A 14,741-nucleotide genomic window follows, 5' to 3' on the forward strand; every position below is an offset into this window, starting at 1 on the left:
CAGTTAGGGTTGCCAGATCGAAAGGCGCTATTATCGCGAAAAAATATAAATTTTTCGGGATTTTGGGACTTAAGTCGGGGAAAAAAAACATTCAAATTAAAGTAATTGTATTAAAAACAACGATATTTTACATTTTGGCACTACGTCAGCTGCTCTGCCCATAGACGTTTTTAAATTAGAATACCTAGTATACATTCTTTGAGATCTTGAGTCGCTCGCTCGCTCGCTCGACGACAGTTCGGAACTTGAAATTATTGCTTCATAACGTGAAGCTGGTTTTCGGGACAATTTTCACTTTGTCGGGAATCGGGAACACATGGTAAAAATCGGGAGAATCCCGCTAAATCCCGGCCATCTGGCAACCCTAGTACCAGTAGCGACCTGAATGTCCCCGTGCACTATATTGCAAAGAACGAAAGTGCGAAGAGTATTATATAGATCTAAAATACACAGTTATTTAATAAATTGAATTTATTTCAAGGAAAATAGTATTTAAAGACGTATACTTAGTTATTAAAAATAAATTTGTTTTATGATAACTTACACGGGTTGTTACCATAAATTAATTTTATTTGAACTCCCGATCAAATTAAATTTGTTTAATTTATTACTTTGGTTTTTCTGTACAGTAATACCTATTAAAATGTACCAAAGGGACTCCATTCGTTCATTATTCTCGTTTGACGTTGTTTGATGTAAATACAAAGGTGAAGTTACGTTTAGTGCCATCGGACTTAAAGTTTAAACAGTGTTGGTAGTAATGTTTACAAATTTGACACTTAATGCTTACGGCAGTAAGTTCTTTTCCGTACAAAACATTTATCTTGACTCAAAATTTACGTAAGCGTTTTTATCATCAATGCAAATTTGCCGCTAATGTCATTCTGACCCACATTTTGTTGACGTTTGTGTTCCGCTCTGTGTGTCTATTTCTAATATTAAGTCAGTGCCGATTGACCGTCAAAAGGGGTAGGGTTAAGCATAGACCCAAGGCCATGGGAAGGCCATGGGCATGCCGCGTGACTTACTCTTAAATTATTTATTTCGTTCCATAAGACAACGTGACCAGCCCTACGTCACCTATTAAATAGGTACTTTACAACAGTCGCAATTTTTAGGGTTCCGTACCCAAAGGGTAAAACGGGACCCTATTACTAAGACTTCGCTGTCCGTCCGTCCGTCCGTCCGTCCGTCTGTCACCAGGCTGTATCTCACGAACCGTGATAGCTAGACAGTTGAAATTTTCACAGATGATGTATTTCTGTTGCCGCTATAACAACAAATACTAAAAACAGAATAAAATAAAGATTTAAATGGGGCTCCCATACAACAAACGTGATTTTTGACCAAAGTTAAGCAACGTCGGGAGTGGTCAGTATTTGGATGGGTGACCGTTTTTTTTTTGCTTTTTTTTTGTTTTTTTTTTATTGCATTATGGTACGGAACCCTTCGTGCGCGAGTCCGACTCGCACTTGCCCGGTTTTTTTATTTTTAGTGCTAAATGTGAAATATGGCCTAAATAGTTAGCGACAGATCAATTGTTGTAAAAAATGACCCACCTGCAAATTTTTTTTATATTGGGATCATGAATAGTTCCTATAGAAAATACTTTAAGTTGTTTATATAAAAGGAACTCAATTTCACATATTAGCCAAAACCACTCCGGATTCATGTTTTTGCCTGTAAAAATTGTTAGCATATGTTTCACTAATTGTTCTTAACTTTTGGGTACTTACCTCTACTGTAAATACAAATTTCTACTGATATTATAAATGTAAAAGTCTGTCTGTCTCTTACTTCTTCACGTCTAAACCACTAAAGGATAGTTTTTATCACCATCATCATTATCCCATGCAGACGAAGTCGCGGGCAGAAGGTAGTTCGATTCTTAGGTATAAAGGCAAGGTGTGTTGGGGCTATTTTGTCAACAAGATAATTTTTGATGTATGGATAATCTGCTCGAATTCGAATCTAATCATTTACTTTTATTTAATTTGTTATTTTTATTTATTGTTTTTTGACATGTTTTTGTACCATATATATTAATACAGTTAATAAAATGACATCATTTACTTGATAATGAAGTCAAAATATAATTTATTGCGAACTTTAATGTACTTCCGCTTCCTAACGGCTTAAGAACTAAGTTCAACTTCTAAGTTTATCAGGTAATAAAACGGTTTATATTCAAATAAAGTTTACCACCAGATCCGAAACTCCTTTACACCATATTCTAACCTGTAAACCGCAGTTTAAACGTACTTTGGACGCAAATAAAACGAAAGATTAGCTTCAAATGTTTGAACTTTCGTGCATAATGTAAGCGCCTGCCATAAAACGAGCAGCAAAGTTAAATTGATGATAGATTGCTCGCTTTATTGCGAAAGCGAGTTTTTACGTTGCAGAGATTAAATGGAGATTAGCATAAAAGAAAAATAACTTTAGGGGAAAATAATACTGTAATTATGAAACGTGTATTGTTTACAAATATTTATTAATACATCCAAGCTCTACACATAAGCTGGTTATAGTTGCTCCCGATAACATCCTAATTCCGAGCTAAACGTACCAACTACGAGTCGTATAACTCAAGAAATATTTACAAGAAGTTTATTTATCAAGGCTATTTGATTCATAAAGAGGCCAAGCCGCCATGTATTTATTAGTGGGGGGTACCCCCTCGAAGCTAACACCATGCCTCATAGCTATGTCTGCGTAGTCCAGCTCACAGAGGGTCTGCCAGCCGCCTTTTTCTGCAGCGATCTGGGTCGCGAATGTGGACATCCATGCGGCTGTCATGGGTATGCCGTGGGCTCCACACATTAGGCGTCTGTAAAATAAATTCATTAAATTCTAGGTATTTGTTGAATAAGGTACCTTTTAACCGCTTATTAGGATTTTTCGTCAGTGCGTGCTCGTGTCGATGCTGCCGGTACGAAGTTACACGAAGTTTTGTCTTATTTATCAGACTTCGGCGAAATGAGCTGGATATTGTGTGTCTTATATTATAATTATATAAGTCTACAGTGGTTAAAAGGTAAAAATAATAAACAAAAATAAAATTAGGTATTAGATTTGGTTTTGAGAAAAAAAAGTCTGAGAACTGTTTTGGTTTGACGTTTCATGTTCAAATATATTGTGGAATACCTATGTACAAAAAGAAATACGTAGGGTTTTATGAGGATACTTCTCCGCAATCCCGTAGCACCTGTACTCCGGCACGACCACCAAAGATTTCCCAAAGAAGTAAGATGAGAGGTTGTACTCCTTCAAGAGGTCGAACGAGTGGGACATGTCGTGGAATTAAATAATCGTACCTGACTGTCAGAAACTTCTCCGCGATCCCATAACCCCTGTACTCGGGCACAACCACCAAAGATTTCCCGGAGTAGTAGGACGAGAGGTTGAACTCCTTCAAGAGGTCGAAGGAGTGGGACACATCGTAGAATATCGCGTTGATCTTCTTCGCTTCTTCGGTTCCTTTGCCGGCGGTCTGTGAGGAACGATTATTTATTTATTCTAACTATTTTATATAGTTTCGATTGGCGTTTTCTATCAACGATTGTCATTTTAACTAGGCCCTCTGATATATTTGATGGCGAATATTACCTTAAGGAATATTACTATATCCCAATACGACTTGGTGGCTACAGTCACCGAGGATATCCAGATGATATTAGTTTCATCCTCGTCAGTATCAGAAAGGCACATCACATTGCGACTAGCAGGGTCACGGAATATTTTTGAATACCTTGGTCGCCCTGATATGCTGTACCAGGAATATTACCATGTCCCAATACGACTCGGTAGCTACAGCCACCGAGGTTATCCCGATGATGTCTGGTTCATCCTCGTCAGTATCAGCGCAGCACATCACATTGCGACTGGCAGGGTCACGGAATATTTCTGAATACCTTTGCCATCCTGATATACTGTACCATAAGGAATATTACCATGTCCCAATACGACTCGGTAGCTACAGCCACCGATGAGATACTGATGATGTCTGGTTCATCCTCGTCAGATCAGTGCAGCACATCACATTGCGACTGGCAGGGTCACGGAATATTTCTGAACACCTTCGTCGCCCTGATATACTGTACCATAAGAAATATTACCATGTCCCAATACGACTCGGTAGCTACAGCCACCGATGAGACACCGATGATATCTGGTTCATCCTCGTCAGTATCAGCGCAGCACATCACATTGCGACTGGCAGGGTCACGGAATATTTCTGAATACCTTTGCCATCCTGATATACTGTACCATATGGAATATTACCATGTCCCAATACGACTCGGTAGCTACAGCCACCGAGGATATCCCGATGATGTCTGGTTCATCCTCGTCAGTATCAGCGCAGCACATCACATTGCGACTGGCAGGGTCACGGAATATTTTGTTTATATAATCTCTGTATTCTTCTAATGCTTCTGGGTTATTTGGAAAACCTGAAATAATACATTCAATAATAAAAAAATAAAGCATACATTCAAAAGGAGCTGCTACCAATCACGTAAGTTAGGTACATCATGAAGACAAGATTTGTTTTACGCATAGAGGTAGTTTTTATTATTCAAGTAGGCACTAGGCATATAAGAATGCGCTTATGAACGTCAAATAATGCTACGCTGGCGCTAACCCTACACATCTACCCGAGAAGATTTAAGTCCCTCCACTCCCTCCTCATTTGGAGGAAGGTATCCCAAAATGAGACCGGCAAGAAACTCGGCGGGGCACATCTTTTCAAAACATTTCATCTTATAATGAACATGCATTAATTTATTATTTTAATAAAAAAGGAAAAAGGAAAAAGCAAAAAATATCAGGGAGTCTTCATACTCGTTAACTTAGTATTGAAATGTGTGTAACATTTGCAAAACGATTTTATATCAGCTTTTAAGGGGCCCACTGATTAACAGTCCGCCGGACGGTATCGGCCTGTCAGTTAGAACAAAATTTTGACAGTTCCGAACAACTGACAGGCCGATACCGTCCGGCGGACTGTTCATCAGTGGGCACCTTTATTTAGTTTCACCATTGTAATACTAACTACTTGAAAAATAAACTATCTTTATCTTATCTTTACCTGTCGCTTTTCGATAAGGCTCATCCCTGGCGAAGTACCTGACCATGAGCTCCGTGGCTTCCTCGATCCTGTCCAGCGGCAGGTCCTGTATCCTCAGCCTCATCAATGTCCCGTCTCTCTTCTGCTTCTCAAACCTTATCCACACTTTTGATGACATATTGTTTAATTTCACTTTTTCTAATAGTTTTATTTACACTTCGTTTGATATTTTTAACATTTTTTAACAATAATTTGTTTGATTTTCACTCATTTTCGTTGCTTTTAAAATATTGAACACATTAATGTTTTTTTACAGATTAAGGTGTTTTTCATATGGCTGTTTCAATGACACTGATAAAACTTGGTCAACATGAACGTTAATTTACTTGCTCCATTTATTAAATCATTTAAACGCCTTAATGACAACGATTGAGTAGGTAATGTTGTCACGATCAATTATTGTAGAGTTACTATCACTAAATATACATCTTGCGTAACGGATGTATAAATATAAGTAATATATTTGTAATAATTACAATATTTGCAGTGTATTAAGACTGCAGTATCAATCAGTATGTGTCAAGAGAAGAACTGGAGGGTTCGAACTAAGTACAAAATAAAACGTTTGAGCTATTATAACACTGCGCTTTGGTTTAAAATAGAATCTAATGAGACCAAAACGTTAAGGAGTCGCGTTTGCACGGCATCAATTTAAAAAAATAGAAAATAAAGAATAGGTATATATTTATGTGACATAACAATATGAACAAATTATAATAGCAGATCGCAAAACTGTGCATAAAGCTAATAATAAAAAGAGGAATAAAAAACAATAAACATCAGTGATTTCATATTTTATATGTAAAATAAAAACAATTTATACTATCACACAAATAAGATCTTTTTTAATATCTTGACATTACACAAATAAGATCTTTTTTAATATCTTGACATTGGTAACTTGTTAAATTAAGTTTAAGAATCTTATAAAATAATGCCTACTTTAAGTTCCTACTTAAAAACTTTTGGTTGGTTGGCAGGGTATTAAATAATAAATCACTCGTAGGTACACTAAATCAAACTTAATGCTTATGCTATTTTATGAATCATATTTACTACAGGGTTTCTATATTAATCGTCTCCACCGTCCCCATCCCCTCCATGCCCTCCGTCATTAGTATGCCCACAATCATCAAATCCTTGATCATTACTGTGATGACCCCAACCGCTTTGATGACTGCAGAATCCGTCATTAAAATGACCAATCCCAAGCCCATCACCACTGTGACTTTGATAATGATTTCTTTTTTCATCTGAGTATTTATTTTTCTTGTTTAAAAATAAAATAACATTTGCGCTCGGCTTTTCGTCACTGACTGGTTTGTTGTGTGCGATTTGTTTCATTCGATGTACTTTATCTGATGCGTTTACTGATGCTTTGCACATTTCGGGATCGTCTTTGCCACTGCTGACTTTGTAGAAACAGCATGTGATTAAGATTAGTATAGCTATGGCCTGAAACAATAAAATAAGAGTTAGTTATTGATTTTACTTAAAAATAACGACGAAGATCGCAGGGAGCCGTGGAATGATAGCAACGGTTGACCACTTTGACCAGAATGACCGGTCATTGTAAACTTCTTTGGGGAGATGATTATGTCAGGGAATAGATGTCTTACGACTCGCTTTTTTATACTCAATTATATTTACACATATACCCAGTTAAATTATCGTTATTAATTTAAAAAAGTACAAAAATATTTGTGTTTACGAGTAAGTGGCTATTTCCTGGTTTCAAAAACTGACTACGATATCAATGTTAGTTAAAACTCTTTGGTCTTATTTGCTATTATATGTTAAGACAACAATATTGTCTATAATTTATAGAATTCTAAATCACAATTGCTTTGTTAAATGCTTTACATGCATGCGTGCATATTTTATGTTTATTTTAATTTTATTTGATGTACTTATTAGATTTTTATTTATAGGTACTCTCTGCATAACATTACAAAAGCTTTAGTGATGTTTTAAGTTGGTATCTTTATACACGTACCTACATATAAACTACATATTTTTATTTCACATACAGGAATGCTTAAACTTCGTTATAACATAACAATCCAGTCTTTCACTTTATAACCGGTTATTCACAAGCAAAGAGAAAATACTTACGAAGGCCAAGCATGCGAAAAATATTATCCCTATAACTTGCATTTCACCACGATCTTCTTAAACACTGTCAATCTACAATTTATAACAATGTTTTTACAATCATAAACAAATCAAGTAACTTAACTCTACAGGTTATACTTTCTTTACCAACAACAACTAAAAGAACTCGAACTTGAGTATTTTCAATATGATCAATCATCAATCAAATATAAATTGTACCGCTAAAGTAGTAAAGTTTGTTTCAGTTTGATAAACTCAATGAAATTTAATAAAAGACGATCGTAATCGCCTCTACTCAAACGAACTGGGACGAATTGGCAAGAGCTTGTTTTCCAACTGCAGTCTGTGATGCCTGTGAGCATTGACTCTTAAAACCACGGTTTCATGCTATTCTCTCCTAACCGTTTCGATAGCTTTCGCCTCTTCTGGACTAGTTTAAGTATGACTACTACACACTTGAAACAACGTGTAATGGGAACTCACTTTAAATTGGTGTACCTAGAGTCAAGCAAAGCGAATTTCAAAGGTGATATCCGATTCGCTTGGTCCGTTCATTGATGTGTCATAACATTGTATCGACTTGCGTATACACATACAAACATTACAACACAGTAAGGTAGTATCTCCTGGTAAAATTCAGTGAATAATAAACCATATGCCAAGGCATTAGGAAACATTGTGGCTGTTTAAGTGGACTCTCGTCTCAAGTAACCAGGAAATTCTGGAAACAAAGCAAACTATGCACTATGGAATTCTATTAATCATGGGTTTGTAAGGGGCGTCCATTTAAACGTGAGTATAGTCACGTTCATTGCATAATTACTAAGATAAAGATAAGATAGAGATTTATGTTTAAAAAAAAAAAAATAAAAATAAATAATAAATAAAATAAATAAATATTAAAGGACATTCTAACACAGATTGACTAAGTCCCACAATAAGCTCAAGAAGGCTTGTGTTGTGGGTACTCAGACATCGATATATATAATATATAAATACTTAAATACATAGAAAACAACCATGACTCAGGAACAAATATCTGTGTCATCACATAAATAAATGCCCTTACTGGGATTCGAACCCAGGACCATCGGCTTCACAGGCAGGGTCACTACCCACTAGGCCAGACCGGTCGGCATTTTAAGTAAGCATACAATACACTTATGAACGTTAAATAAAGCTGACTCACGCTAGACCGGGCCATGCACGAGCCGAGGCGTCCGACATGTCATGTCGACGGCTGATCGGTGATCACGTGGTGCTTTCCACAGAAAACAAAGCTCCCGAAGCTCCGGCCCGGCCCCGGCCCGGTCTAGCGTGAGTCATCCTTGACCCTACACCTCTGCCCGAGAAGATCCTTTTAATTGGAGGAGGGTATCCCAATATGGGATTGGCAAGAAACTCGGCGGGACACATCTTTTCAAAACATTACATACATATTATAATTAACACGCATTCATTAAAAAAAACGTTATTTACCTGAACTGTGTCATCCATCTACTATAGTCTCATAGACACAATAACTAAGTAAATAAATACCTATTGACTAAACTAATTGAAACTGGGTTTCGGGGGGGGGGGGGGGGGGGGGGGGGAACCCTTTGTTTCTCATAAAGTTTTACGTCATAATGTATTATTTGTCATATTATCGTTAGTCATAAAACTGAAACCGTTAACTTTTCAGGATTTTCGTAAGGTTATTCTATAGATAGGTTAGGTTAGGTTTGTTTTATGGCAATCCTGAAAAGTTACGTGTTTCTGAGAAAAACCACAAACTAACAAAAATTCGGACAAACAATATATTATGACTTAAAACTATTTGGGAAACAATAGAGACCCAATTGAAACATAATTATATGTAGGTAGGTAGTTATTTATTTAAATTTTTAATCTTTAATGCACAATTACAAGATAGTGGAAAATAATGGCGGAGTTAAGTCTTTAAAGTTTGCTACTGTTTGCACATTTTATCACTTCTTTGAGTTTACGTCGATCTTTTGATCGAAATATGCAGTGTCATAAATATACCTAATTATCTGATAATAATGATTTTATCAGATATGTCATTTATAATCAAAGTAGGATTAAGATTATACTAATTCTATAGTCTGAAGATATGGCACATTCTTATGTGGCTTGCCAAGAAGATGCCGGTCTTTCGAGAATTTTTCATTTTGAGTGCTATTATTGTTTCCTTGGCTAATGCTGGGAAACATGACATCTACTCTGGGTACGTAATCATTTAAAAAATCCACAGCTTATTGTAAATTATATGACGATTAGACTGACAAATTTGTTAATTATCAGTGATCGGGGATTCGGTTGTAACTAGGGGTAAATAATAATGTTTTTTTATGTTATGAAATGTATTTCAACACTACTTAGATAGCGTGAAAAAATCAATCCATATTGCAGGCTTACTGCCATTATGGATATGATAATAAAGCCAATAAGTTTTTGGCAAACATTTCATTTTTGGTACAAGCTTTTATCACCGACTGTACTTTTTTTTCCACGGGCAACTAATACTCATCGAGACAATTCTAAGAACCCCAAACACAATTAGGTTTCGTTGTTTTATCACAGAGTTCCTATGGCCACCTCCGGTTTCCATCATCAGGTCAGCTCGATGACATCATAATATTGCATTGTCACCCGACTTACATATGTATGCAAAATTTAAGCTCAATCGGAAACCGGAAGTGAATCAAATTTAACTTGAGAGATTTGATTACACACAGACAACGGTCAGGTGAAACTAAATAAAAGCCTGTAAAAAAAATCTACTACATCAGGGCGTTGCAACCAAATCCCCGATCACTGTTAATTAATATTAATCAGCATGTAAATACTAGAAACGCAATGGAAACTAGCCATACGATAAATAAATAAATAATAAGATAATTCAATTTCATTTGAAGCCATAAAGAGAAAGTTATATTCATAAAATAATCTCTTATTAAAGAAGTATGTAAGTAATTATGATGATATTGATGATCATAATTATTTATATTCAAATTATATCACTGTATCTAATAAAGTTAATAAATATAACTAAATGTATTACAGCTTCACAGTCCACGGAGTCAAGCTCATGTCTCCGTCCCACGCGGAGCTCCTCCACGACCTTGAGGTTTCCCTGGACGTGGACGTCTGGCAGCATGGCGCCGTAGCCCTGAGCGACGCTCTGGTGATGGTGTCCCCTCAGAACAAGGAACAGTTCCTTGAAGAGTTGGAGAAGAATGGCGTAGAACATTATTTGCACTTAGAAGATGTTGCTAAGTAAGCTTAGTACTCAGGGGTCTACCGATCGAAAAACGTTATCTGCCTCTCTGTCGCTCTATGTGCAAGAGCAATAGAGTGGCAGATAATGAAAATTCATTATCTGGGTCGAAAAATCTAAATAGTATTTTCGATGTTGGCGGTAGGCCTCAGGTAATACTAATACTAGTAAACAGCTGCTTGACCAAACATCCTTCGCATTGACGTTTGACAGTATGGCTCGTAAAACTGAGTGAAGCTCTGCTGATAGTCTCTCTGGAGCAGTAGTTTCTTGACGAATTAAAGAACGGTGTAGAGCATTATTTGCAGATATCGCTACGTAAGATAATATTCTTCCTCTTGATCAGATTTTCTCCAAGTTACAATAAACCCTTATTTTCAAAGAATATCAGATCTGTTGGGCCTCTTACATCAAGAACATTCTAAGTACAAGTCGGCTTTCAAATTTTCCTCCTGCACTTCGCACAATTTTTTTTGTAAGAACTATAATGCATGTCAATATTATTTATTACAGGGCTTTCGAAGAGCACGACGCCGAGATATCGCGTTATCAGCAGACCAGGACCAATAGGATGGTTTTTGAATCATACCCTCGGTATGCTGAGGTTTGTGAAATATACTGCAAAGCACTGTAAGATTATTTAAAAATACAATATTTTTTAAGTACCATTATTTTTTTGTTGTTGGGTAAAGGTAAACATTTGACCACAATCTCACCTGATAGTAAGTGCCCATGCGGTCTAGAATGGAGCATGCTTTCTCTAAAATATGAATAGTCATCTTACCATATTCACTCGCGATTTGAAAAGATGCAATATATTTATTATAAATTATTTTCGTATATTTACAGATAGATGCGTATTTGGAAAGAATCGCGGCGGCGTACCCTGATATTGTGACTCTAGTCAACGCTGGGACCAGCTGGGAAGGTCGTGCCATTAAGTATCTGAAGGTACATACATACTTATTATTAAATTAACATTTGGTCCACACTTCTTTATTTTCTGTGGTTTCGTCAAAATAATTTACACTTTTATGAGACATTGCAACGTTGTAGATTTCGTTTGAATAATCCCCCGAATTTTTATACAATTAGAACTAGCCTATAAGCGTGTGTACAGAATATTTTTTTTTCATTTAGGCCAGTTGAATATTTTACCATGATTTGAGAAATTCAGCTGTCGGTCTCTAGACTATGAAACAAATATTAAACGTACTCTGTCCGTTTCTGCTACTGCTATTTTCAACAGATCTCGACAACAAACTTCGCGGACACCTCCAAGCCCATCTACTATATGGACGCCATGATCCACGCCCGTGAATGGGTAACCACCCCCGTGGCGCTGTACAGCATCCACCGCCTGGTCGAGGATCTTCAAGAACAGGACAGAGACCTGCTGGAGAACGTTGACTGGATCATTCATCCGCTCGTTAATCCTGATGGCTATGAATACACGCATACTGATGTAAGTCTTCTATTCTAATTGCTTTATGTCAATAATTTTATTATTACCGAAACATGTGCCTAATTTGCTCCTGAACTCGAAATTTGTTATTGTATGTACAGTCACCACACGGGATTGTTATGCCATTTAGAAGAATTGGAAATTCTATAGCGTAGTATTGAACAATCAATTTAGCTAGGAACCTAAATGGCGCAACAATTGCGGAGCGTGATGGTACTATATTGTGGTATGTTGATATTTATTATGCCGATTTAAAGTAGGTAGACCATCATTTCTACCACGTTGAATTGAGCGTTGAGTCAAATGAGGTTGGTTGCAGCAGAATAAACCAGAGAAGTAGATTTTACGGAATCTTACTTCATGCAGCCAGCGACATCAGCTATGTAGAAGTCGTAAAATATTTTAACCTAATTTTCACCCCATTAGGCTCAGCCATTAGGTGTTCAAAAAATCTTTTCTTAGTGGAGCTCTTTGTAAATTGTCTCAAAGTTACCTTCAAAGATTGGCGTTGTGATTCAGTATTTAAGAAAAAATATTTACAGTACATATGGTCCTACTTTCCCTCACTAATGCGTAAAATAGCACTTTTCGTGCGTATGTCAAAAGTTTAAAGGGTCATATGTACTGTGAAACGTTGTACGATACACGTGCGAATAGGTAATTCGAATTTCCTCTTTTCCGCACTTGTATCGTAAATAACTATTTCTGCCTACCTGTTGGATTGCTGTGCGAGAAAACTCATTCCGTTTTATGAGAATTTGAGCTCCAGCTATTGTAACAAGTTTAAGTTATTTCCCAATCCAAAACCTACTCTTCACTAGTTTTCTTTCCTTTTATCTCACTTTGGAAAAATTGCTGCGTGTTCACGTGTTTAAATATTGTTACAAACTGTAATCTAATACTTATACGCTTTTTTGTCCCTCAGGTTCGCCTCTGGCGCCGCACTCGCTCCTTCTATCCCGAAGTCAGCGAAACTTGCTACGGTGTTGACGCTAACCGCAATTTCAACGTCTCTTTCAACACCGTTGGCGTTTCCGACTACCCCTGCTCCGACGTCTACCCTGGCCACTTAGCCTTCTCCGAACCAGAAACCGAAATCGTTAGAGATATCCTACACGAACATGTAGACAGAATACAACTGTATATGAACATTCATAGCCATGGGAACTGGGTGCTGTATGGATTCGGCACAGGAGATTTGCCCTCAAACGTGGCGCATATCCACCATGTTGGGGCGACTATGGGAGCTGTAATGGATGCTGTCAAACTGCCGGAAGCTTCGTTTTATTTGGTTGGAAACAGTGCCTTAATTCTTTACGCTACGTCTGGAAGTGCTCAGGATTATGGACAGGTTGGTCTTTAAACATATTTAAACAATTGTATATACCTAAACAAGCCTTAGTGAGCTTACCCACACTGGGGCTAGGATAACTTGTGTAGCATTTTACGACTTTTTTAAAATCTGTTTATTGTTACCGATTTACAAAAATTTTAAGTTTTACTTTGTAAAGTACATATATTTAAATCTACATCGAGCAATTATTTTTAACATATTTAAGGTACCAAAGGCTTTAATATCACAATATAGGTGTACCGCAAGGATTTGTTCTAAGTCCTAAACTTTACATCATCTACTACATTTTGCAGTACATTGGCATCCCATTCTCCTACACCCTGGAGCTGCCGGGCTACGGGATGGACTTCCGCGTGCCGCCGCAGTACATCGACCACATCAACGAGGAGACCTGGAGGGGCATTGCGACCACTGCTCGTCTTGCCAGGTCTTACTACGTCGCTCGCAACGCCAACTAATATTCAATTGCCTAAATGTAAAATGATTTTTGTTTTATAATAAAAACCTTCACATGATATAATATATCTTTAGGTGTAATTTTATGATAATAAACAAAAATAAATGTTATAACTAGGTACCCGAAAATGTAAAAAATAATAATAATATATGTATCTTTCGCTACATTTGATTTCATTAAATTAACAATATCCCATAGTGTTGTTTTCTTGCCAGCTCAACGAGGGTGGGAGGAGGGTGGATTAGTCGGCAACGCGCATGTAACACCTCTGGAGTTGCAAGAGTCCATTCCATAGGCTATGGTGACTGGTTACCATCAGGTGGGCCAAATTTTTTTTAGAGAAGCAGGTAAAATAAAATTGAAACAAAACTTATAAAACGAGAAACGTACTTGATACCTATTGCTTATGAATGACGTATTTGTCCCGCAAACCGTCACCAAATGTACTAGGTAACTTATTTCACTATTTTAGCCCTAAAATATTTTAGTCCGAGCAACGTGATTTAATTTAGTGACGGATAAAAGAAGGAACACGAATTTAAATATTCGTATCCCAGAAGGCTATTTTATCATCTCCGTGGTCCCGAGCCGTGGTCCCTATACATATACACCAAGAAATGTAATCGGTGATCAGGAACCGATTTTTCTAATTCAGTCATCGATGGCGATCACATTTAACTATGGGACCAACCTCGAAATCACAAAAAAAAATTGCCTGTTTCATACATTTGGGTTGGTCCGATGTTGATATTTTCTATGAGAGAGTTAATTTTTTTTTCACGATTTCGCGATTGGTTTCATAGTTAAATGTGATCGCCATCGATGACTGAATTAGAAAAACTGGTTCCTGATCACCGATTAAAAATCATCGTGTATTCGAACCCTACTTTAATTTACTTAGCGTGGGTTGTAACAAAATAGTGGAAATGTTGAAAT

General features: G+C 37.0%; 2 protein-coding genes and 1 long non-coding RNA gene across 3 annotated transcripts; 1 reads left to right on the top strand and 2 right to left on the bottom strand.

Annotated features, from left to right (window-relative positions):
- Window positions 1-2,596: 2,596 nt before the first annotated feature.
- Window positions 2,597-5,250, bottom strand: LOC134800150 (uncharacterized). The gene is made up of 4 exons (XM_063772624.1): window positions 5,093-5,250; window positions 4,285-4,454; window positions 3,318-3,493; window positions 2,597-2,830 (listed from the first exon to the last, which is right to left on the bottom strand). The coding sequence occupies exons 1-4, from the start codon at window positions 5,247-5,249 to the stop codon at window positions 2,611-2,613; spliced, it is 723 nt and encodes a 240-aa protein (XP_063628694.1). The 5' UTR covers window position 5,250; the 3' UTR covers window positions 2,597-2,610.
- Window positions 5,251-5,907: 657 nt separating this feature from the next.
- LOC134799820 (uncharacterized) lies at window positions 5,908-7,618 on the bottom strand. The gene is made up of 2 exons (XR_010145471.1): window positions 7,247-7,618; window positions 5,908-6,586 (listed from the first exon to the last, which is right to left on the bottom strand). It is a non-coding gene; the product is annotated as an uncharacterized LOC134799820 (long non-coding RNA).
- Window positions 7,619-9,356: 1,738 nt separating this feature from the next.
- Window positions 9,357-13,886, top strand: LOC134800144 (carboxypeptidase B-like). The gene is made up of 7 exons (XM_063772617.1): window positions 9,357-9,476; window positions 10,316-10,528; window positions 11,043-11,133; window positions 11,379-11,480; window positions 11,779-11,994; window positions 12,920-13,345; window positions 13,642-13,886. Exons 1-7 carry the CDS (start codon window positions 9,376-9,378, stop codon window positions 13,804-13,806), a joined length of 1,314 nt encoding a protein of 437 aa, XP_063628687.1. The 5' UTR covers window positions 9,357-9,375; the 3' UTR covers window positions 13,807-13,886.
- The last annotated feature ends 855 nt before the right edge of the window (window positions 13,887-14,741 follow it).

Source organism: Cydia splendana, chromosome 19 (genome assembly GCF_910591565.1).
Source record: "Cydia splendana chromosome 19, ilCydSple1.2, whole genome shotgun sequence".
Classification (NCBI taxonomy): Eukaryota; Metazoa; Arthropoda; class Insecta; order Lepidoptera; family Tortricidae; genus Cydia; species Cydia splendana.

Coding starts and splice junctions, on each gene's coding strand:
- LOC134800150 (XM_063772624.1), bottom strand. CDS start 5,249: ATGTCATCAAAAGTGTGGATAAGGTTTGAGAAGCAGAAGAGAGACGGG. Junction 4,455..5,092: donor GCCTTATCGAAAAGCGACAG/GTAAAGATAAGA, acceptor GTATTATTTCAG/GTTTTCCAAATAACCCAGAA. Junction 2,831..3,317: donor GAGAAGTTTCTGACAGTCAG/GTACGATTATTT, acceptor TTTATTTTACAG/ACGCCTAATGTGTGGAGCCC.
- LOC134800144 (XM_063772617.1), top strand. CDS start 9,376: ATGTGGCTTGCCAAGAAGATGCCGGTCTTTCGAGAATTTTTCATTTTG. Junction 11,134..11,378: donor CATACCCTCGGTATGCTGAG/GTTTGTGAAATA, acceptor GTATATTTACAG/ATAGATGCGTATTTGGAAAG. Junction 11,481..11,778: donor GTGCCATTAAGTATCTGAAG/GTACATACATAC, acceptor TATTTTCAACAG/ATCTCGACAACAAACTTCGC.